General features: G+C 40.0%; 1 protein-coding gene and 1 pseudogene across 26 annotated transcripts; one reads left to right on the top strand and one right to left on the bottom strand.

Annotated features, from left to right (window-relative positions):
- Window positions 1-1840: 1840 nt before the first annotated feature.
- Window positions 1841-17896, bottom strand: LOC148405199 (uncharacterized). Of its 25 annotated transcripts, XM_088407137.1 has the most exons (15): window positions 11673-11744; window positions 8161-9256; window positions 7836-8034; window positions 7727-7747; window positions 6414-7627; window positions 6249-6338; window positions 6037-6134; window positions 5693-5809; window positions 4486-5119; window positions 4316-4380; window positions 3388-3479; window positions 2739-2872; window positions 2587-2629; window positions 1974-2487; window positions 1841-1893 (listed from the first exon to the last, which is right to left on the bottom strand). In XM_088407137.1, the coding sequence occupies exons 5-8, from the start codon at window positions 6779-6781 to the stop codon at window positions 5763-5765; spliced, it is 603 nt and encodes a 200-aa protein (XP_088263263.1). In that variant the 5' UTR covers window positions 6782-7627; window positions 7727-7747; window positions 7836-8034; window positions 8161-9256; window positions 11673-11744; the 3' UTR covers window positions 1841-1893; window positions 1974-2487; window positions 2587-2629; window positions 2739-2872; window positions 3388-3479; window positions 4316-4380; window positions 4486-5119; window positions 5693-5762. The 25 variants fall into 25 exon arrangements, with proteins under 25 accessions (XP_088263263.1, XP_088263252.1, XP_088263261.1 ...); XM_088407126.1 differs by lacking the exon at window positions 11673-11744 and adding exons at window positions 17041-17225; window positions 17411-17896 and having other exon boundaries at window positions 1974-2872; XM_088407135.1 differs by having other exon boundaries at window positions 1974-2122; window positions 2297-2872.
- On the top strand, window positions 12803-15618 carry LOC148405200 (uncharacterized; annotated as a pseudogene). Its single transcript, XR_015864370.1, has 7 exons — window positions 12803-13014; window positions 13089-13194; window positions 13401-13417; window positions 13729-13869; window positions 13976-14228; window positions 14330-14601; window positions 15008-15618. The product of XR_015864370.1 is annotated as an uncharacterized LOC148405200 (transcript).
- Window positions 17897-21429: the final 3533 nt, after the last annotated feature.

Genomic DNA, 21429 nt, shown 5'->3' with positions numbered 1-21429 from the left:
CTGCGTTTTTTGTCCCCCTCTTACGCACAAACCTTTCGTTTTACGAACAATCCAACATGCCCCAACATGCCGGTCAATGTGTCCGTACTATTTTTTTCGCTTTGCTGCATCAACAAAATCAACTGTTCTCACATGTCACGGTAACGCTGATATGCTATTGCTCTTACAATGTTACAGTCACTGTGTCAGTCACGGTGTCAGTCACGGAGATGCTGATATGCTATTGGTCGATTAAGGTCACAGTCCTGGTCTCAGTCACGGAGATGCGGATATGCTATTGGCCAGCGTCACGTCAATCAGAGAAATGCCAATGTGCTATTGGCCGAACGCCTTCATCTAGCTTGATGGCACAGCCGGTCGGTGTGTTGTGAAGACTTTGCAAACTTTATCTGTTAGACATGGCTTCTAAAATTGCGAGTGGTGGTAAAGGAAGAAATAAGAGGATGATGACAATAGAAACGAAGCAGGAGATAATAAAAAAATACGGAGGCGCACGCATAGTTAACCTTGCTCGTGAGTATGGCCGAAACTGCTCGGCATTCTTCTAAGGGCAAGACTTTCCTTGCCAGGGGACGGACCTCGGTCAACAACAAAATGGAGAGGCTTCTTCTATTATGGATTAAAGTGAAGGAAATCGCCTGTGATATGTTCTCGTTTGAGAAAAGTTTTCATTTAAGAAAGTAAATAAATTCTGCGGGTTGGTCTCTGCTCCCCTCCGCCTCCACCCAGCTCAAGTCACGTCGCCCCAAAGGTAAATGTCATTTTTCCTTTGTATATTTGTTTAATTTAACTGTACAGTAGATTGTTACTATTTTTTAATATGTGTATAAAGTCATGAAGTATAAAGTCATCAAAGTCAAGTTCGTAACACGGGGGTCCACTGTAGTTGTGTGATGTGAAGCAGTACATTATAGCTTCATGTGTCAAGAGTGAGAGATTGTATTTATGTTATGGAATATTAAGATGTTACATGAAACATTGTCTGTATCAACGGCAGTGGTTAGATTTTGGAGCTGATTTGTTCTCATTCCATAATTTGCTAGGGCTGCGATTGGCTGGCAACCAGTTGAGAGTGTCCCTCACCCACTGCCGAAGACAGCTGGCATAGACACCAGCAAGTGAGCGGTCCGCGTGAGGCTATGCGCCGACAAATAGATGGATGGATATAATTTGCGAGGGTAAAAGTTAACACAGGCAATAACAAATTGAGGTAGATGTGCCTCCCAGAATGCTTGTTTGATCTCAGAGATTTAACGGAATCATGAGTATGGTACATACAAATGTATTTAAACAAATGCATGAGTGAAAAGGTATTTCATAGAGCAACCTTTGCAGAGCACACAGATGATGGCAAAAATGTATCTATGGATACAGATCATGTAGGTTGGATTGGGGGACTAGGACTGTTCTTTTCAATGCAGGGACAACAGCGTAAGAACAGGAAAAGAGATTGCATTCTAAGGATAGGATGGCGTCATGGTCCTTGTAAACTCCTCAGCAAGGTCGCATGATGAAAAGATGAAGGAGGTGGTGAAGACTAAAGCTGTAAAAAGATAACGCTGCATTTAAAACACCACTTAATAGCAATTTGGCTACTCCTATTGGCGATTTACAAATGAATCGGCAGAAGTGGTGCTTGGTTGTCCGTGGTCTTCATGTTGTTGGCACTTGTTTTCTTTTTCTTCTTCATTTTTACTTTTTTTTTTGTCTCTTGGGGAAAAAGGAGAACACACGACAAAACTTCCATGATGCTGACATCATCTTTCATTTTCTACAATACAGTAAATTAGTATATCACACTCATGCCCAATCAAGTATCCAGTGACATGAATACACTCACATATTTGTTACTGTGATTCTGCTATAAACTGCTTGTGCACCCGAACAAAGAGCCTGTTAAAAAAGAAAGGAAATATTTTTACAACATTTAATGGCTTTAGGAAAAAAGATAGGCTTAATGATTAGCAGTTTACCTTGAAGAGAGGAGATGTTCCAGATGACAACAGGTCCTTGAGCAAGCAGTACAATGGCTCATCAAAATCTTCTACTTGGTGGCAAACGTCCAGCTGTTGTTTGGATGAATGAAATGTGGAGCCACAGGAAACAAGTGGACAGCATCAGTCTACAATAACGAAACAAATCCGTTAAGGGGGTGAAAACAAAAGCTGAGAAAGATATCCACATTTTTTTAGCTGTAATTGACATAAATTACGGCAACTCTCTCCTTTCTCCTGAACAAAGGACCTGTTAGAAATACTGTAGATGGGACAAAAATTACTTATGATGAGCTACTTACCTTTTCCTACCAATAGAAAGAAAATGGTCTGTAGAAAGCACAAAACAGACGTGTTTTAATCCAGAGGGGAACTGCCACTGGACAAGCCTGATGATGTGTCATCAAAGCCTTTGACGCGGTGGTGATCTTCCACTCGTTCTTTGGATGAATGCAACATGTGGAGCCACAGGCAACAAGTGGAAAACATCGGTCTCCAAAAAAGAAACAAAATACACTGAGGAGGTGACAACAAAAGCTGATAGAGATATGCAGATTTTTAGTTTTAACTGGAATAAATCACAGCAATTTACACCAGAATGAGGACAACTCCTGCTTGATTGCTGGCTCTTTCTCCTGAACAAAGAACCCGTTAGAAGTAGATGGGACAAAAGTTACTGTCGTTACAAAAGAAGATGATGAGCTACTTAGCTTTTCCAACCAATTAAAGAAGGAAAAAACAGACTTGTTTTAATCCAGAGGGAAACTGCCAATGGACAAGCCTGATGATGTGTCATCAAACTCTTGCACACGGTGGTGATCTTTTCTTTGGATGAATGCAATGTGTGGAGCCACAGGCAACATGGGGAACACATAGGCCTGCAAACAAGAAACACATTCAGGGGGTGAGGACAAACTGCAAAAGAGAGGCGAACCTATAGTTTGTTTTAACTCTTTTAGTGCCAAGCGTTATCGGAAAAGGAAACCTCGAGAGAGCCAGTGTATTTTGCATTTTCAATCATCTTTCACGGCCAACAGAATATTGGATACTATGTCTATGTAAATATGTAAATGTAAAAAAAAATGAAAATATGAATATATCACATGAAAGATTGACTACCATTCCTTTGAATGCATGTTCAGTTGACAATAGTTATGTTTTATATGTAAAAACACTGTTATCTAGTGGTCACATTTTATCACAACAGAGCTTACAGAACTTATTTTAGATAAGCATTAGTAGTCAAGAGTGTATTCTCATTATGAGTGTATTCTCCATAAGAACATACTTATAACTTTATTATTTAGTTATTATTGTGATTACTATTATTAAAGGGTAGAATTCTTGTCCATGGCACTGAAAGCATTAACTGACACAGTTCACGGCAACTTACACTGGAATGAAGAGAAGTCCTTGCTTGTCTGCCACCCTGGTTTTCAAGTCAGTGCTCCACGATGTATATTTATGGGCACCGATCATTTTAATCTGGGGGGAAAAAAAAGGAATTCAGAACCATTGAGTACAAATATATAACATATATAAATAATAAATAAATATATATACAAAAGTAAAACAGACTTGGCTTTGTCTTACAATATATGTGTAAGATAAACTGACTGATTTAATAGTGCAACAGCTTTGCTTTATGTATTCTAATTGCTATTTTTCTGGCTGATTCATTAGTACAACAGCTTTGCTTCATGTATTCTAACTTACTTTTTCAGACACCACAGCGCCTCTTTGTCTCATATGTGTGTGTGTGTTAAAAACAATGTCAAGGTCAAGGCCTGAATCGCAAGTTATCTGCAAGTTCTGCCACGGTGCACAATGCTCATGTTGTGTGACGGTTGAATTGTGAGACCCCCACACCTCAGTAACAGTTTTTTAATAAAAAGACTGCAGTCCGAAAGCTCGGAGAGAGAGAGGGAAGAGAGACTTTGCAACGAGGCTGACATGGTCACGCTCTTTTTCGAGCTCTCCCCACTGCAGTGGTAAAACTTAATCTCTGACTCCTGTGTTGTTATTTACACCTCTCCTCGGGTCATTTGTGGGGTATCAAGCCCACTTCAAACCCAACAATATGTAAATATCCTTTCCATTTATATCTCTACAATGGCATGCCGTTTAAATTCATATGTCATGCGTAATGTCCAGTCATATGCACGTGCAATCAGAAAGTGACATGAAAAACGCACACAAGTGGCTTCTGTTCTAGTATTGACGTCTATTTCCTCTGAACAAATATCCTGATAAAATACACGGGCCAAAAATTATTTTACTGGCTTTACAAAGGAAGACAGGTTGAATGATGAGCGACTTACCTTTTCCTACGAATAAAAGAAGACAGTCTGAAGAGAGCAGAAAACAGACTTGGTTTAATCCAGATCTACAAAATATAATCAAAATAGATGGTAGTGAGGACGACTGCTCCAAAAGATAGGCAGACCTACAATTGGTTTTAACTGACATACAGTAGTTCACAGTAACTTACACTGGAATTGTCACGTTTCTTGTCTTTTTAGTTTGTGTTGATTTGCAGACTGTCTCCTTCCTCCGCATTGGGCGGGGCCATCGGACACTCACACCTGTTGCGCATCTCGTCAGAGGGCTTTATAAGCTGGCCGGCACTTACAAACAAGCCTTTGCCGGGTTATCCCCTCGTCAAGCTCGCTTGCCGTCCCGTGAATCCCAGCGCTCTTGACCTCACGTCCCACCTTCTCGAGTCTTCTTGGTTTGTACTTTGTGCGTGTTATGTTTTACGGCTTGTGAACGATTTCTGTTGCTACTTTGTTTGCAGCCATCCCCCGTGGACTCACGTCCTCCTTGCTGCCCTTCTTCCCCGTGGACTTTAGATCCAGACGTTCTCGTCTCGCTTTGTGTTGGTACTTTGTGACTTTGGTTTGCTACTTTGCCTTCGGACTGTTTTTGTGTTTTTCTCACGCCTTGCGTGCTCCTTTTGTTAATAAACTCAGTAACTTCACCTCTCGTGCCTAGTTGGGGTCCATTCCCATTTGGGATCCGCGGGTTATTCGTGACAGGAATGAAGAGAAGTCCTGCTTGGCTGCCACCTTGGTTTACAAGTCAGTGCTCCTTGATGTATGTATTTGGGCACCCATTCTTCTACCCTGTGAGAAAAAGGGGAATACAATAGTGTCGAGTAGAAATTCGCATGCTGCAAAGGCGAGATGGGCTTGGCTCTTTCCAACATTTAAGTATAACCATTTCATTTTCTACAATCGTAGCACATTAAGATTATGTACACACATATCTATGCTCTCTATTATGAGATGAATCTACCATCTCTTCAGAACAACTAACCTGTTTAAAGTAGAGGAGAGTAAAATGACAACACTTACAGTTGACAAAAAAAATATTTTATAGAGACTTACTTGGTCTGTTTTCTGCTGTCATTTCACGCTGACGATTATTACATTGTCAAAATTGTGAACAAAAATAATTCCACTAGACCCTCCCTCCCCAAAGATTTTTATACTTTCTCTGTACATTGTCTATCCTCCTCACCTTCCACTCACCTTACACACACGTTAAACCGTCTTCGCAGCAGATTTCATCCTATCAAATGTCAACATATAATCCCAACACTCCCTCCCATCGACTTGACCCCTCCATTCCTCCATTTTTTTTTTTTTTTTACTTTTTCCTGAATTTTGACTCTCACCTCCTCACCTCCCACTCACCTTATCGCACACACACTACATCATCTTCACCCCTGATTTAATCCCATCACATCTCAACATTTGGGCTCCTTCACACGACAGGGACAACTCGTAATTTGCGACTTGGATAGGACTCACCTTTCAGTGTGTAAAACACAGAAGACAGGGTTGTGATAGCTATATTATGTTCGCAGTACACCTGAATGAACAGCACACTGAGGTCGGGAGACAAAAATGAGGTCAAGCAGTGTGTTCTTGTCAGTGGTACCTGTATTTATGAGCTGTGTGTAACCCTTAGAGACAAACAGTTCCATAATGGGCTTGTATGAGTCTGAGAGTGCATCTTCATTGAAATCTCCACATACCAAGATCTGATGATGATCCATCACTTCCAGAGCGTACAACAACCTTTCCAACTTTGGCAAAAAAGAGCGCAGAATCTGTCCCGGAGGCCGGTACACAGCTGCAATGAACATATTGATGGGAGCTTCAAGTTTGACCACAACAAATTCAATATCAGTGACACCCTGGATGTAGATTGTTTTGTGTGCCGGAATGTGTTCTTTCACCCAAATACCTAAACGTTGCCACGTTTCGTTGCCAACTTGTTCTTTGCCCCTTGGACAGGGGCGGCTTGTCTCGCCATTGTGCCAGTCCTTTGGTCTTTCTTGTAGTTGTCGGCATCGATGGTCACAACTTCCTCATGAAGCAGATTCAGCATATGAGAGTTATGCTCATTTACCTGTTTGTTTGTGGCAAAAACATGAAGAACTTCCTTCGGGCAGCGGTGTAAGTCATAGCCAGCAAAGCTCTGTCCACTTCCGACAGCTCATGGGACTTCTTTTTGACGCGAAGTCGGTTCAGTAGTTTGGCGAACGGAACGTCATCCTTCTGCCTCATGATTTCGGTCAGCGTGATCATTTCAAAGTTGTCGCGCCAGTGGTCCAGTCTGGTGGGATCGTAAACACCTAAAGGTTTGGACTGTCTCACAGGAGGTAGCTGATAGAAATCCCCGACAGCGATAATGGACATGCCACCAAATGGTAAATTGATTCCTTTGATTTGCTTCAACCGGGCGTCGACATATGCAAAGAGGTCTTTCGACACCATGGAAGTCTCGTCGATGATGAGAATTTCAGCGAGCGATAGCTCCGCTCTCACTTCGTCCAGTTTGTTGCCCAGGCCATGATACGGGGGTTTGAGGCTTCTTGGCAGTTTCAGTAGGCAGTGTAAAAAGTCATACCTGAAATGTTGAAGGCCGCGGTGCCAGTGAAGGCTGCAAGAATGACCGTTTGTTTGGAAATGTCCGCTTCCTCAGCCAGTCTGCGCAGTATTTTTGTAGCCTCTGCGTGAATACATTTGATTAAATGTGACTTCCCCATTCTGGCGCCACCATTGATGTAATAGAAGAACTGCCGTGGTTTTAAGCCAAACACACGTCGTATGCACCAATCTCTGACCAGGTAGAAGGCACACGCTTGCGTTCGGTTAAGGGTCCGATATATGTCGCGCAAAACAGCCGGATCGATGCGGCGGCTTCCGTCGCGATGGACATTTCCGTTACCTCGGACCTGACATTGTAGTCTGGTACGTTTTCCTCCGCGTCACCAGGATCATCCCTCGCATTAATTTCCTCAATGCACTCGAGTCTTTGCAGTTCGCTTTCAGGCGCTAGCTGACACCACTCGTTGAAGACTATTCCGCTTTCATCCACCTCTCGGATGGCGTTGTCAACATCTCTGCGTCACCGGGATCATCCCTCGCATTGATTTCCTCGATGCACTCGAGTCTTTGCAGTTCTCTTTCGGGCGCTAGCTGACACCACTCGTTGAAGACTATTCCGCTTTCCTCCACCTCTCGGATGGCGTTGTCAACATCTTTGCTGTGCTTCTCATCGTTCTTTCTCTTCCGGTCGACAATTTGCACAACGGCCTCTGGATGCTCAGCAGCCGGCAACTGTACAAAGGCATGGTCTTGAAACAACTTGTATGTAGGACTGCATGAACCTTTCAACACCTCTGCAGCGCTCATGTGCAAAACTCAAAAACCTCTTACCTCTTTGGTTCTGGACTTCAACTGGCAGTCGGCACGATGAGGCAGATAGAGCTTGAGAATGGATTTTTTTCCTGTGAAAATTTACAGTATTTGATGACGGCGTGTTTACCTGTTCTTTTTTGGACATACCCCATGTCGTTCAGCAGGGGGAAAACATTTCCGCCTTTAGCTTGCTTGCCGTACACGATTCCGCAGGTTGAGGCAAAATCAGCCAAGCACTTCGCTTCAAATTCCTCTGTTTGAGGTCTGCCCTTATACTTTTCCGGCAAGCCGGTCATCCACACTTCAATGGACTCCTGCGTTTGGCCCTCAAGGTAAGAGAGGGGATAACTCATTTTCAGCGCATTGTCACTGGTTTGTACAAAAACCACACTGCAGGACGCTTGCTTCATATGGAGGCCACATTCGCGTGCGACGCACTCTTGTGCACTCACCTCTTTTTTCTTTGAGTACACTTGCATGATTTGTTTCATTTCATCGCTCTCGTTGACATTTTCGCTGCGGGAGTTCACAATCACCGATTTCAGGTACTGGCTCAGGCCGTGTTCAGCTTTGCTGATGTAGCTGCAGATGTAGGTAATGCAGGAATAAGCGTTCAGAATGTACCCAATGTCCATATTTGCATCCCAAGCAAGAAGCAGGTGTCGATTGTAGTTGTTCACCCAGCAGTCTTTGGGCTCTCGCTTGAGCACGACAGAGGTCTTTGCGGCAATTGAGTACAAACCTTCCATGTACTCATCACTGGTGAGCTCACACTTAGCCAGTAGCTGCGGCAAAGTCAGAGAGGCCGTTTCCGGTTCGTTCAGCAACTTTTGCAAATCAACAAGCTTGGGGTTTGGCGCCGACCACTTCTACTTCTCTGGATTTTCTCCATCACACTCTTCACGTCTCATGATCATGGTTCTCTCGCACGGCTGCTTGAGGAAACCAAAACGGCACTGCGCGCCGGGTGCTTTGATGCACGTCTTTGAATGAGACTTATTTTGCATCTGAACCTCTGTGACTTTTTGATGCAGTTTGGGTTCCTTTTCCAGGTTGGGCAGCTCAGCGGAAATGTAGCGCGACACAAAATCGCAGATTTCTTGATCTGAGGCCTCCTCAAAGATGGGGGCGCCTTCAACCCAAATGATGCAATGGATGTGCAGACTTCCTCTGTGCTGAGACTCCAATCTGTAAAAGTAGTCGACCACTTTTCCAATGGGTTGCGCCGGAGAACAGAGCTTCCACACGTTTGTCAAACATGCGCATCGTTGTCATCGTATTGCTGCGGAGAATTTCACACTTTGTGGCCCAGTCGTGGTGAGCGAAAATCACCCGTTCACCTTTTTGCGCTTTGATGGCGGTGATGACTTCTTCCCAACGCATTTCAACAGTGGAGAATGTGCAGAAGAACGTGGGTGTGCCTAGCTGCCGAATCATGGCAAAAAGGTCCTTGAGACATTTCTCCCAAAAGGCCGGGGTGCCCCTTAACGGGACCATGAAGCGGACGGCGTCTTTGCTGTGTATCAGTTTTTCAACTTCCCGTTTGTCCTGCAACATAGCATTGTTTATTTGCCGACTGTCTCTGGTAAAAGGTTTACCTTTACGTAGCTGTATTCTTATGCTTGATGTGGCCTGGTGGATTTCAGTCACAAACTGAGCAAAGAACAAGTAGTTAGTGTCTCTGGCAAAACGTTCATCCACACAAGACAGTCGCACTAAATCATCTGTTGGTGTTAGTTATATACAGTTTCATATGTACTGTAATTGTATGCTTTTATTTGATGTTAACCAAGTGATGCATCCTCAAAACACATATGAAGATTTTTTGCACAAAATCATCTGTTGGTGTTAGCTATATACAGTTTCATATGTACTGTAACTGTATGGTTTTATTTGATGTTAAGCAAGTGATGCATTCTTGAACGGACATCACCATCTAATGCAAAGGTGAGCTGTACCTATCAGTTCAAAAATGGTGTGCCATCAGGAACTACAGACATCCAGGTACTTTAGCGAGAGCATTTGCAATTGCACAAATCACATCGCCGTCAACATTAAAGACAAATTTTAGCTTCTAAGCAGACCTTAACGTTTATGCAATACACATCTTTTAACCTTTTTGGTATGAATAAAACATGTTCATTTTCACATTAGTTTATTTAAGGTTTTCTCCAATAGTTTCAAAAAATATATTTTACTAATTTATAAAATTAACAATAATGAAATTCAGGTTATCCATACCAATGCCAAAAAGTCCACTTACCAAAAATCTAACAATTAGCCAACAGAGAAATAATTAAATGTACTTTTTATTTACTGTCTTTTATTTAGCTGTTAATGTATACACTGTAACATGTTTCGCATACCCCTACTAATGCCAAAAACAGCATGCTGATGGATGTGTGAATATGTGTGTGTGCTTATGTGTGTGTGTGTGTGTGTGTGTGGGGGGGGGGGGGATGATGTACAAGACTTCAAGAGCAAAAAAACGAGACACTGACTGGAACCTACTTATATCTAATATATCTAATATTTGTCGCAAAGTCAAGCGTTCAACTGCTAAAAAGGAGATGCCTAACTGTTATATGTACTCCGGGATTACATGACGCATTTAAAAAAAAATTTAAAAAAAAAAACGATTTTGAAAGTGGCATGTATGCAAAAAAGTGCTATGAAGAGTATTTTTAAAATATGCATATATTTTTGAGAAACACACCGGAATTACATTTAAAAAAATTATAATCTAATAGCTACTCAACCCCATTATCCCAAAAAGCCTTATTAGAATGATTTGACCAACGTTCTTTTGTCTTCTTCATATATGGCTATTACATTTGAAGTCCGGTGACAAACAAGACAGTAAGATGAGCCTGACAGATATGTGCTGTTCTCCGTTTCTACTCACAGTTGTCAGAAATACTTCAGACATTGAGTTCAAGGCAGCAAGACTTTTTAAAAAATATCTTTCACAAAATTAAACATGCATATCTAATATCACATGTGTTTAAGACGACAATTGAATTGGCACAATGACAACGATGACAAGTTAGGGTATTGACGATTTTTGTTCAACCGTCACTTCTTCTATAAAATTATGGTTGTGTCATTTAATTTTGCACTGTTTTTTCATTTAGTTATGTGCTGTACATTCCACCGAACGAAATATTTTATAATTAGGTTTAATCGTTTTTACAGCAAATTACTTAAGGATGTGTAAGTAATTAATAATGAATGAGAAAGAACGTCTACATTTTGTCTTGCTGATATTTATTAAAGCCATACAATTACATCTGTAAATAGAAGATTGTAGATAACGATAATGGCAGCAAAATTACGTTAGATAAGCAAGCATGTGAAAATAATAATAACGATAATAACAATAATAACAATAGTGGGGGAAATTCTAGGGGAATTTAGTGATAGCTGAATTTGAATATATTTCACAGCACACGTAGCATTAGTATACTAGCGAACAAACACGTAATGAACAAATTATAATGTAATTAATAATACTCAAAATAGTGAAAACAAAGTGATGGAAGAACATAGAGGCTACTTTTTTTTAACACCAACTAAGTACACCACTAATTGGAGAAAGTAAAGTTAATTACAACATTTATTTTTACGACAACTAAGTACACCACTAACTTAGTGTTGTTGTTCATTATTGCGTAACGAAAAATAATGAAATAATGATTAAAATAAATGATAATGAAAACAACGTTTTATTCATAAAAGTAGAAGATGGTGGCGGTCGATGTATTGCATTAAGTAAGCAATCAGGTTACTACATTACATTACCGCAACATAACTAGTCAAATGCGTCATCAAATTAGCACACGTAGCACACGTGTCGGCATACTATAGGACGAAAAAACTTAGCGAACAAAGTTGAAGTAATAATGACTAAATATGACAACAATTACAAATATTAATATCGCAACAGTTTAGACGACTTACTTACTTCACGGTACCCACGGGAAGAGCTAAACCGGAAGAGCAAGTGCACGGAGGTCAGCCCTTGGGTTACTTTCGCTGACACTTGGAAACGAAGTTTATTTTGGAAACGTCTTTGGAGTGTTGCTATGCAAAAAAAATTTTTAACAATATATTATTTAGATTTGTTGCCGGTAGTGAGGGGCAAATTGAACTAAGACTTGAACTTGTGAATCAATAGGGCCGTAAATGTTATGAGCGCGGGTCCGAAATTAGAGCTGTGATGTCCCACTCTTCCTAAACAGTCCTCTACCACAAACTGACACAGGGAGTTCGCTTTTTTAATCTACAGTATTTGTTTAATGTTGTGTTGTACTGAATCTGATGGTTTGTAGCCCACAGGATTGTGAAATATTTATTGCCATGTACTGCATTGTATCAGTAATAAAGAATTTAGAAAAAAAAGAAAGAAAAAATAAACTGTCATTTCAACTATCGCGTGAGCAGCGTCGACATCCATGACTGGGCCGAGTACGGCAACTACAATTCTCTTGTCAAAAAAAATCACCAAGTGGGACGATGTATCGTATGGAGGACCAAAAGTGCCAAAATTCAATAAATAAATGTACCATTCAATCATTAAATATAAGTGTCATTAAATAATTAAAAGTGTCATTAATTAATTAAAAGTGTCATTAATTAAATAAATGTTTAAATAATTTAAACGTTTCATTGAAATAATTAAATATTTATTTCATTAATGACACATTTAATTATGTAATGACACATTTATTTAATTAATGACACATTTAATTATTTATTGACACTTATATTTAATGACACGCTGTTGCTACGTTTCATCCTTTACTTATGTCAAGCTCTCGCGTCATAGTTTAATGGGCGGGTCCTACACCTGATTGGTTACCCTGCTTTGTCTTGCAAGGGTAACCAATCAGATGTTAGGACCCGCCCACCCATCAAATTTGACGGGAGAGGTTGACAGTTTAGCAAAGTATGAAACACGGCCAGTTTTCAGCTATTTCTCTATCTGTCATTCGGCAATCTGTCAACCTCCCTCGTCAATTTAGTGGGCGGGCCCAAAGCCCCTTAACTCAAATCATGTCCAATCCATTACTTCGGCCTGAAGAGGTTGGAAACATGGCGGATGCGATGACAGAGGACCTTCGTGATCTTTCACGACAGTTAGGTCGAGATATTTCAGACCTTGCTGAAAATGTGGAGGCAGGGCCTGTAGAAAACGATTTTATTCAACGAAAAGTGAAGGAATTTATTGAAGTTGCTGGACTTATTTCTGCACTTTCCGTTTCCGACATTGACCCAAGAGTGACTGCAATTTTAGAGGAAGTACAGTAGAGGTTCACAGGTCCCCGAGCACGACACACAAATGGATCGGGACGTTTGGCGTTTGATATACCAATTGCAGTTCTGGAAAATTACGTACTTTGTGGATTATCAACAAGTCAAATTGCAGCGACGTTCGGAGTCTCAAAGAGGACAGTCAGGAGACTCATGAAGCAAGCCAGTTTGAGGTAAGTGTACTACATTCACAAGTTGTCAACTTATTCAGCGATCTCATCCACGTTTAGTGCCATATTTCTTTATTATCGGTAATGTATTTTGTGTAGATAGAGAGATCTCTCTTCAACGATGAACGACAAGGAACTGGACCGCATTGTAAGTGAAGTCCACATCCAAATTCCGGCTACAAGTTCATGCGTGGCCATCTGAATGCAAGAGGTGTGCGTGTTCCAAGTGAGTAAAACGATATGAGCAATGTTTCAATTCGTTTTAAAGTATTGCTTCTTTGAAATCAATTAGGGAGCCTAGCTGATTTCACGCATCTGGGATTTTATCTGCAATCTGCTAAAATTTAAGTTAGCAACTTGATTTGTTTCTGTCGTGCGTTGAATAACTTTTATTTTGAAGGCTTTGGCTTTGCTGCACTGAAACTGTTTTACACACATGACTGTATATTTGTTACTTATAACCTGACCATTGCTTCAAAAAAGGATACCTTAAGAAATCCCAGAGGTCAATTTTATTTTCCTTCTGTCAATCTCAAGGCTGCAAGAGTCTTTATGCAGAGTCGATGCAGAGGGAATTCAAATGAGACGGCTCAGGTTGCATGTTTCAAGACGACGACAGTATTCTGTTCCAGGCCCAAATTCTTTATGGCATATAGATGGGAACCATCAACTAATCAGGTCAGTGATCGTATTCAGTAATCTGTACATCTTTCTCTAGTTAATATTGAATACGATATGCTTTACCATAAACTTTTTTTTTTGTCTGTTCACAACTGCCTGACAGGTGGAGATTTGTTGTCCTTGGCGGGGTGGATGGATTCAGTCGTTTAGTGGTCTATTTGACTGTGGCTGGCAATAACAGAGCTTGTACAGTCTTACAAAGAAAGTTTCATAGCTGCTGTTAATCAGTATGGGCTGCCTTCAAGAGTCAGATCTGATAAACGGGGAGAGAATGCAGATGTGGCAGAGTTCATGATCAGGAGCAGGGATACTGACAGGAATTCACACATCACAGGCAGAAGTGTCCATAACGAGCGGTAAATACACATTTGGATCACAATATCACCAGATGAGTGTATTTCTTTATAATGTCACTAAGAAATAATTTGATACATTGTCAATTTTATCCTAAGCACAGAATTGAAAGGATGTGGAGAGACGTTTTATCAGCATTCCCTGGACCTCTTCTATCAGATCTTCACTTCACTTGAAGCAAAGGGAACACTGAATCCAGACAACGAAGTTCATCTTTTTGGACTGCACTGGATCTTCCTTCCACAAATTCAGCAAAGCCTGAACTCTTTCCAAGATGCTTGGAACTGTCATGGCCTTAGAACTGAAAGGAAGCAATCACCACAACAACTCTGGAGACGTTACAGAGAGCAAGGCCCGATGGCAGATCCTACTGAGGTTAAAGAAAAAGTTGTACCTTTTTGATATGAAATTCATTATGAGAGGGGACAAAACCTTTGAGAGTGGCCTATCACACACAGAAAGCAGCACCCCAGGTTATGTCATTTTAAGAAGTCTAAATGGCCACTGTTGGCTTGAAGAAAGAGGTTTAAAAATGTCAGCATGATGTACCTAGTGGAAGTAAAATAAAATAAGTAGTTCAAAAACTAAGGCTGGAGCTTCCATTGTCTGTTCAAAACAGGACGTTTCAAAGCCTATGTTGAACAGAGTACCATTAGGAGGAGTAAAAAAAAAAATACAACTGGGTCATGAAGCATCTTAAAGCCTTCTTTTCCCATCACTGCTAAATACCTCATGTCACCGGTTATAAATTCAAAATTGATCATATTCCTCGTCCTTTCAGGTTTACCAAGACTATGGGATTGACTGGAATGGTCCTCATGCTCTACATGGAGGGACTGTGTTAGTCCCAGAGATTGAGCTGGCCCGTGAGCTCTCCAATGAGGAAGTTGCCAATTTGCCAGCTTCTGGAACTTCTTTGACTGAGGCACTCAGATCATATTTAGAAGCTACCTTTTGACAGCTGCAGTACTTCCAGAAATTGAACTTTAAGTTTCTTTAATGAAGATACATGAACTCTCGTCACTGGTACACAGAATGGATAACATCAATGCTGTGTTCTTCACACTCAGATGAGTGGTACAATAATGTTTAAAAGATGCATAATAAAACAGATGCCAAAAACTGCAAGGTATTTGTGTAGTTTCACTGATACAGAATTTGTGTCACTTAAACCTCCGCATCAGTGCATTCAATAACTTTTATCATTTAAACATTTCTCGTTCCGTCCTCATCAGAGTCCCTTACATCTATCTTCATTCTCAGTGGTTTCCCAAATGCATGTTTCCTTCACAAACTCTCTATGTAAACCTTGGTAGCTTGAGCTGGTTCCTTAATAAGCTCCCATTCTAGAAATAAATAAAAATGAAAATAAAGTAATAGATGTCAGAGAGACGTGTTGTGAGTTTGCAAGTTACATGAAACAGATATCTACTCGTTATCCATAAATATATGATTCATATTAATTAATGAAATGCCAAGTTAAAAAAGGAAGGAATTAGCTTTCAAACCGATAGGTTCAAAATAACTTATGAGCAAGGAAAAAAAAAAAAAAGACTAATTCCAATATTTATTTGATCACATTTTCAGGTTTGGTTAAAACAACCCAGATTTGAGGCTGTCTTGTGTATCATTGAATGACTAAGTTCTCGAAATTACTTTTGTGCAAAACAACTCAGAAAATTATATCAAATTGGCCTAAATACTGGGTCAGTCCTTTTTTGACTTGTAGTTGGCTTTTTTATTTAACCCAACCATTTGTTGAATGTAACATTCTGAAAAACAATATTTTTAACATACACAATAGTTGTGTTATAGTGGTTGTATAGATTTGTCTACATATGTTATTTTTCAATGAGACTCTTTTACACACAACTGGAGAGGAATTCTATTGTGATGATATAAACCTTCTTCTGTATCCGTATGGTTCAGTGCCTCAGTGTTAGTCACTCCTGGTATGACTGCATTCTCCACTGATGTTTCAGGCCTCTTTGGAACAGTCATTGACTGAGGCTGTCTCTCTGTCATTTTCACTTTGGCCTGCCTCTTGATGTGTTTTTGATTCCTTTGTTGATGTCCTTGAAATGTACAAAATATATTCCTATTATCTTGATTGTGTGCTCGACACTCTTGAGACATTTGTTTCGGAACAAAAATAATATATACTAATCTTGCAGAATTGTAAAAAGCACCCACCCATTGCAGCTCAGTCTGTATACCTTCATTCTAACCCTAACCCTAACCCTAACCGCCTTTTCACAACTGAGGCAGGGGACATCTGGTCCAGAGGCCTGTTGTGAGTGGTCCTAACGACAACAAAATAGTTTTAATTAATGATTATAAACAGTAAATATTGCTTTGACTATTGAACGTGAGTCTCTGTAAATATACGTAAGGCTGGAATGGTAGATCCTGCTGAAGTGGACGTATGTAAATTGTAGCCTGTCCGATCATCGTTGAAGACTCTTTCAGGTAGGCAAGTGTGTATCCAGAGCTTGGACACGGAATCAATCCAAGGTTTCTGCTGCGAGTAAATCCCGCTATCTTTAAAAGTTCAAAACCTCCTCAGTTTTGGAGCTTTGGAAATACTTCAAACAGTTCAGATGTGACAACCATACTTTACTCATGCCCACTCACAACTGAGCACATAAAAAACATTATTCATGTTATGGACATTAAGCTGGAGTCAGATATTAATTTATCATGTGATTGACTTTGAATGAAATTTTGAATAAATTTGCAATATTATTGTTTGTTGATATTTATTTTTTTTTTCTTGGGTGGGGGGGATTTGGTATTGTTATGGTAACTACTGACCTGAAAATGTTAATTTTTGCTCCCCAAGTCCGGCAGCAAGAAGGTGAGCTTTCAAGGTCATGTCTGGAACTTTATCTGCCTGGTGGTCAGACTTGTTTGGCCGATTTGAAATGCTGGTCTTTTCGGCCTTTTAACTATATTCGCTCCAGCGGAATTATATGGCGCAAAGAGTCTTGCTACCTCGGCTGCAACAGAGAAATATGTCGCACCTTTATTTTCAAACTGATGTGGTTCTGCCAGCAAACGAACAGCATTCGGCAAAATTACCGAGCGTTATGCTGCCTAATTGATAGTCGTAATGAAAGAACCAAATACATATATATTTTTTAAACGAATTCAAACGTGAAATAATAATGGATATTTGGCTTACCTTGGACGGGTGTTCTTGAGGGAGTAGCAGGTGTCTGCTGCTGCAACTGAGCCGCCATGGGAGGCTGAGTTTTGTTAAGAGCTTCTTCGATTCAATTTGATGCCTCTCTAAGTAACTCTGTGCAACGTTTTGCCATTTTGCACTTCTCAAAACAATGGGACAAGCACGTGCACAAGATGGATTCGGTCTTGAACATTTTCTTGTTCGCAGTCGACTAATTATAATTAGGGATGACTACCAATCTAGGAGCATTTTCCGCCTCCTACCGGGCATAAGATGACGATGATATTGATGTAGAAAATAAACCTGGCAAAGAATCGGTATAACAAGCGCTCAGCTGAACAAATGTTGTTGTTGTTGTTATTATTATTATCAATAGGATTTTTCTTGATTTTCCTTGAGACTGACAACCATGGGTTTAGTCGTTTGGTTTGACCATTCAAATAAATGTAAATGTTATCGTGCCATCCAACGTATTGGAGTAGGTACACCCTCTAAGTCAATCTTCTCTGAAATTGATTTGTTTTGGCTTGAAGAGCGGGTAACCAATCAGGTGTTAGGACCCGCCCATTAAACTTTGACAAGCGAGCTTGACAGATAAGCAAAGGATGAAACGTAGCAACAGCGTTTCATTAAATATAAGTGTCATTAAATAATTAAATGTGTCATTGATTGAATAAATGGCATTTAATTAAATAAATGTGTCAATAATTAAATGTGTCATTAAAGAATTAAATGTGTCATTAATGAAATAAATGTTTAATTAATTCAATGAAACGTTTAAATGAATTATTTAAACATTTATTTGATTAATGACACATTTAATTATTTAATGACACTTATATTTAATGTTTGAATGGTAAATTTATTTATTGAATTTTGGCACTTTTGGTCCTCCATAGTATCGTTTTATCGTTATTTCTTTTGTCACCACACCCGCCTGACACGCAACTGCATTATGCTCCTAACAGTTTCCATGTCGTCTTCATGCTCTCTTTTGGTCGTGCCATCATAAAAGCAACACAAAAATGCACGCAAATAAAAACGAGTCAAATGAGGAAGCAGGAAGACACACTGCTTTGTTTTAGCAAAAAAATTGAAAAATAAAAATGGAGACGTCATGTCAACTGTCGCTTGACAGTTTCGACATCCATGCCATGTGTGTGTGACATATGTTAATGAGCTTGAGTGACAGCTGATAGTCATTACTTTATTGACAAGGCAAAAGAGGCAAAAGAACAAAAGCTCCAAACGGAGTAATTTTGGTCAGCAAATATTGATACAATATATGTGGTATGACACGAATAAATTGTGAATGTCTATTTAATTAATGTTGATTGAAAGCATACATTATGGCAACTGGCGAAAGTTATTTCTGATAATGATGTAAAGACAATGTATTTGGGAAGAGATGATTTATTATGTGATAATGAGAGGAAATAAGGGAATAACAACCACGCCCTGTCGTCTACATGTATCGTCGTCGTTTGTTTATTTAAAAAGAAAAAGTCTCACCTATATGAAACCACATAGTGCGGTTTCAAATACATGTACAAGAAATGCCAAGTCGTTAGGCGGCAGAAATGTCACACATTCTGTCCAGTTCGAAAGAACTTTCCCTCTGAGGTCACCAGTATCCGAAGTCTTCCGTGGGAAAAAGAATAGCGCGATGACGCAAATCCCCGTTGAAGCTGAGCACGCGTGTCCACGAAACCGGAAGCTTGGGCAAATCTCCATTTAGGCTGGAGGTTTTGAAACATTAGATTTTGATTAAAACAACAACAACAAAAAACAAAAAGCCCGGCCACATATAGCAAATAGGACAAAACGGAAACATTTAATGCCCGTTTGCAAGACCACCTATGTGTAGGCAAGGCACGAGTTGTGTCCTTATCCCCCCATCACCTTTGTTTTCAGGGATGCTAATTGTTACCCAGGATCCCCTGGCAAGTGAAACCTGCTACAAATACTTCTAACTGCAGAATCCGGGACATTAAAAAAAAAAAAAAAAAACTTAATACTACACATAAAATGCACAAACTGACACTTTGTTACACACTAAACATATTTTTATAAATAAAATAAAATAAACTACAATGAGCGCACACATCTTGGCATGACAATAATATCTCTTGGAAGCATAAAAACGCTAAAAAACACGATAGAATTCCCCACACAGCTTAAATATATTTTGTGAAATACAATAAAACATATCAATGTTTTAACCCTCCATATTTATTTAAATGTTTTTTATTGATGTCTCTAGGAAATTACTTTCATTCAACGTGTGAAGTCGTGACAAGATGAGATCATCTGGGTCAAACTACATCAGCATTTACTGTAACAATAAATTGTCGTAATGAGCACTGCTGTATAGGCCACGGCCATGATCAAAACATCTTAACATTTGGTGGAGGAACTAAGGCGTGTCTGAAGGCCTGTCTGAAAAAAATTAAGATATATTACTTTGACAGGCTCAACAAGGTACATATAAATGAAAATGTAATTTTTTGCTCCCACCAGGTGGCGCCCACACGAGGAGGAAAAAACTGTGTTTAGTACTCCCATGAAATGAAATTTCGGAAAGATCATCTTCGTCCAATTACATTAAGTTTTACCGGTCTGGCCAGACATTGGGTTTTGAGGCGGTGCAAAGGCCACGCCCAAATTTGGAGTCATAAAACTTGAGATTCATGTTCCCTGTCGCAATATTCTCCTGACTAATTTTGAGTGAATTTGCTGAAACCGGCATAGCACAGAACATGAATGTGTAAAAAATAACTTTTTGTCTGCCACCAGTTGTCGCTATTGGTAATTTGGAAATATGTCATGTTGAACAATTGGACCATGAGTCTAAATGATACTGTCAATTTAAAGATATTTTAAATAGGCATGTCCAGAAACCACTTTTTTGCCTACCAAGTACGAGTACGAGTACTGACATTTAAGTATTTGCCGATACCAAGTACCGATACGAGTACTTAATAATACCATAACAACGGTTTTGAAATTGCATTTTTTCACAACAATCTTCAACATGTTACTTACAACTACAAGAACTGAAATAATAATAGAGCTGTTTGTAAGGACTAAGCCTTTCTTCCTACAATCAGAGGTAGGTTTTTCTCTTTTTGTTCAAAAAATAAAAAAAAAATAAAATCAGAACGCAAGTTATTTGAAATAACTTTTTCAGCAGCAACACAAATGTGGGGGTTATTTCCCAACTCTATTGCTATCGCAATCTCTCAGTGACCGCTCACAATGCTGCTTATGCAGTGCTCTCAAAGCGGACGGCAGGGAGTCTCACTCAGACACATATACAGCCCCTCTCTAAGTCACCGAACCGTTCATGTATAATATGCTAATTCATCGAAATCTTACAATTATATTGTCGACGGGGGGTAGGGTGGGGGCTGTCGCAATCTCGCAGTGGCAGTGTGGGACAATTATTATTGTGCTAACAATGCTGCGTTATCGTTAGCTTAGCTCAGGACCGGTAGGAGATCTCAGAGCAGGACGCTTTCAATGACTGTGCCCACTAATTGCAGACTAGACTGAGGAGTGGAACTCTGCAGCGGAGGCAAAAAAAAAAAAAAAAAAAAACTTCTGAGGCGGAGGCTCCACCGAAACCCTGAGACCGACTCACCGTCGATCACGTGTCGCACACACCATGGCAGCATGTTGATGACGTAATGCTATCGGGTGGACTAAGAGCATGAGTACGAGTACATAAAATACGCTAGTCTCGGGAGAGTACCGATACCAGTATCGGTATCGAGACAACCCTAATTTTAAAGCTTGTTCGACTGAATAATAAAGGTTTTTGTCACTCTGGGCGAAGGAAACATTGACTACATGTTTTGAAAGCCCACCTCCCATCATTTATTTCATGGGATCGTGACTATTTTGAACCAGTTGTGCCTCTAAGTCTGATAATGTTCTAGGCCAAATTGAAAGTTGATGGCGTCAACGGTATAAGATAAGGCTGCAGCAGTGGAAGACTTACAAAAGGCCCTAAA

The sequence above is a fragment of the Hippichthys cyanospilos genome, unplaced genomic scaffold, assembly GCF_059441005.1.
Source record: "Hippichthys cyanospilos isolate Australia breed blue-spotted pipefish unplaced genomic scaffold, RoL_Hcya_1.0 HiC_scaffold_24, whole genome shotgun sequence".
Lineage (NCBI taxonomy): Eukaryota > Metazoa > Chordata > Actinopteri > Syngnathiformes > Syngnathidae > Hippichthys > Hippichthys cyanospilos.
Note: the sequence above shows the minus strand (reverse complement) of the source record. Positions and strands in the feature narration are given on the sequence as shown.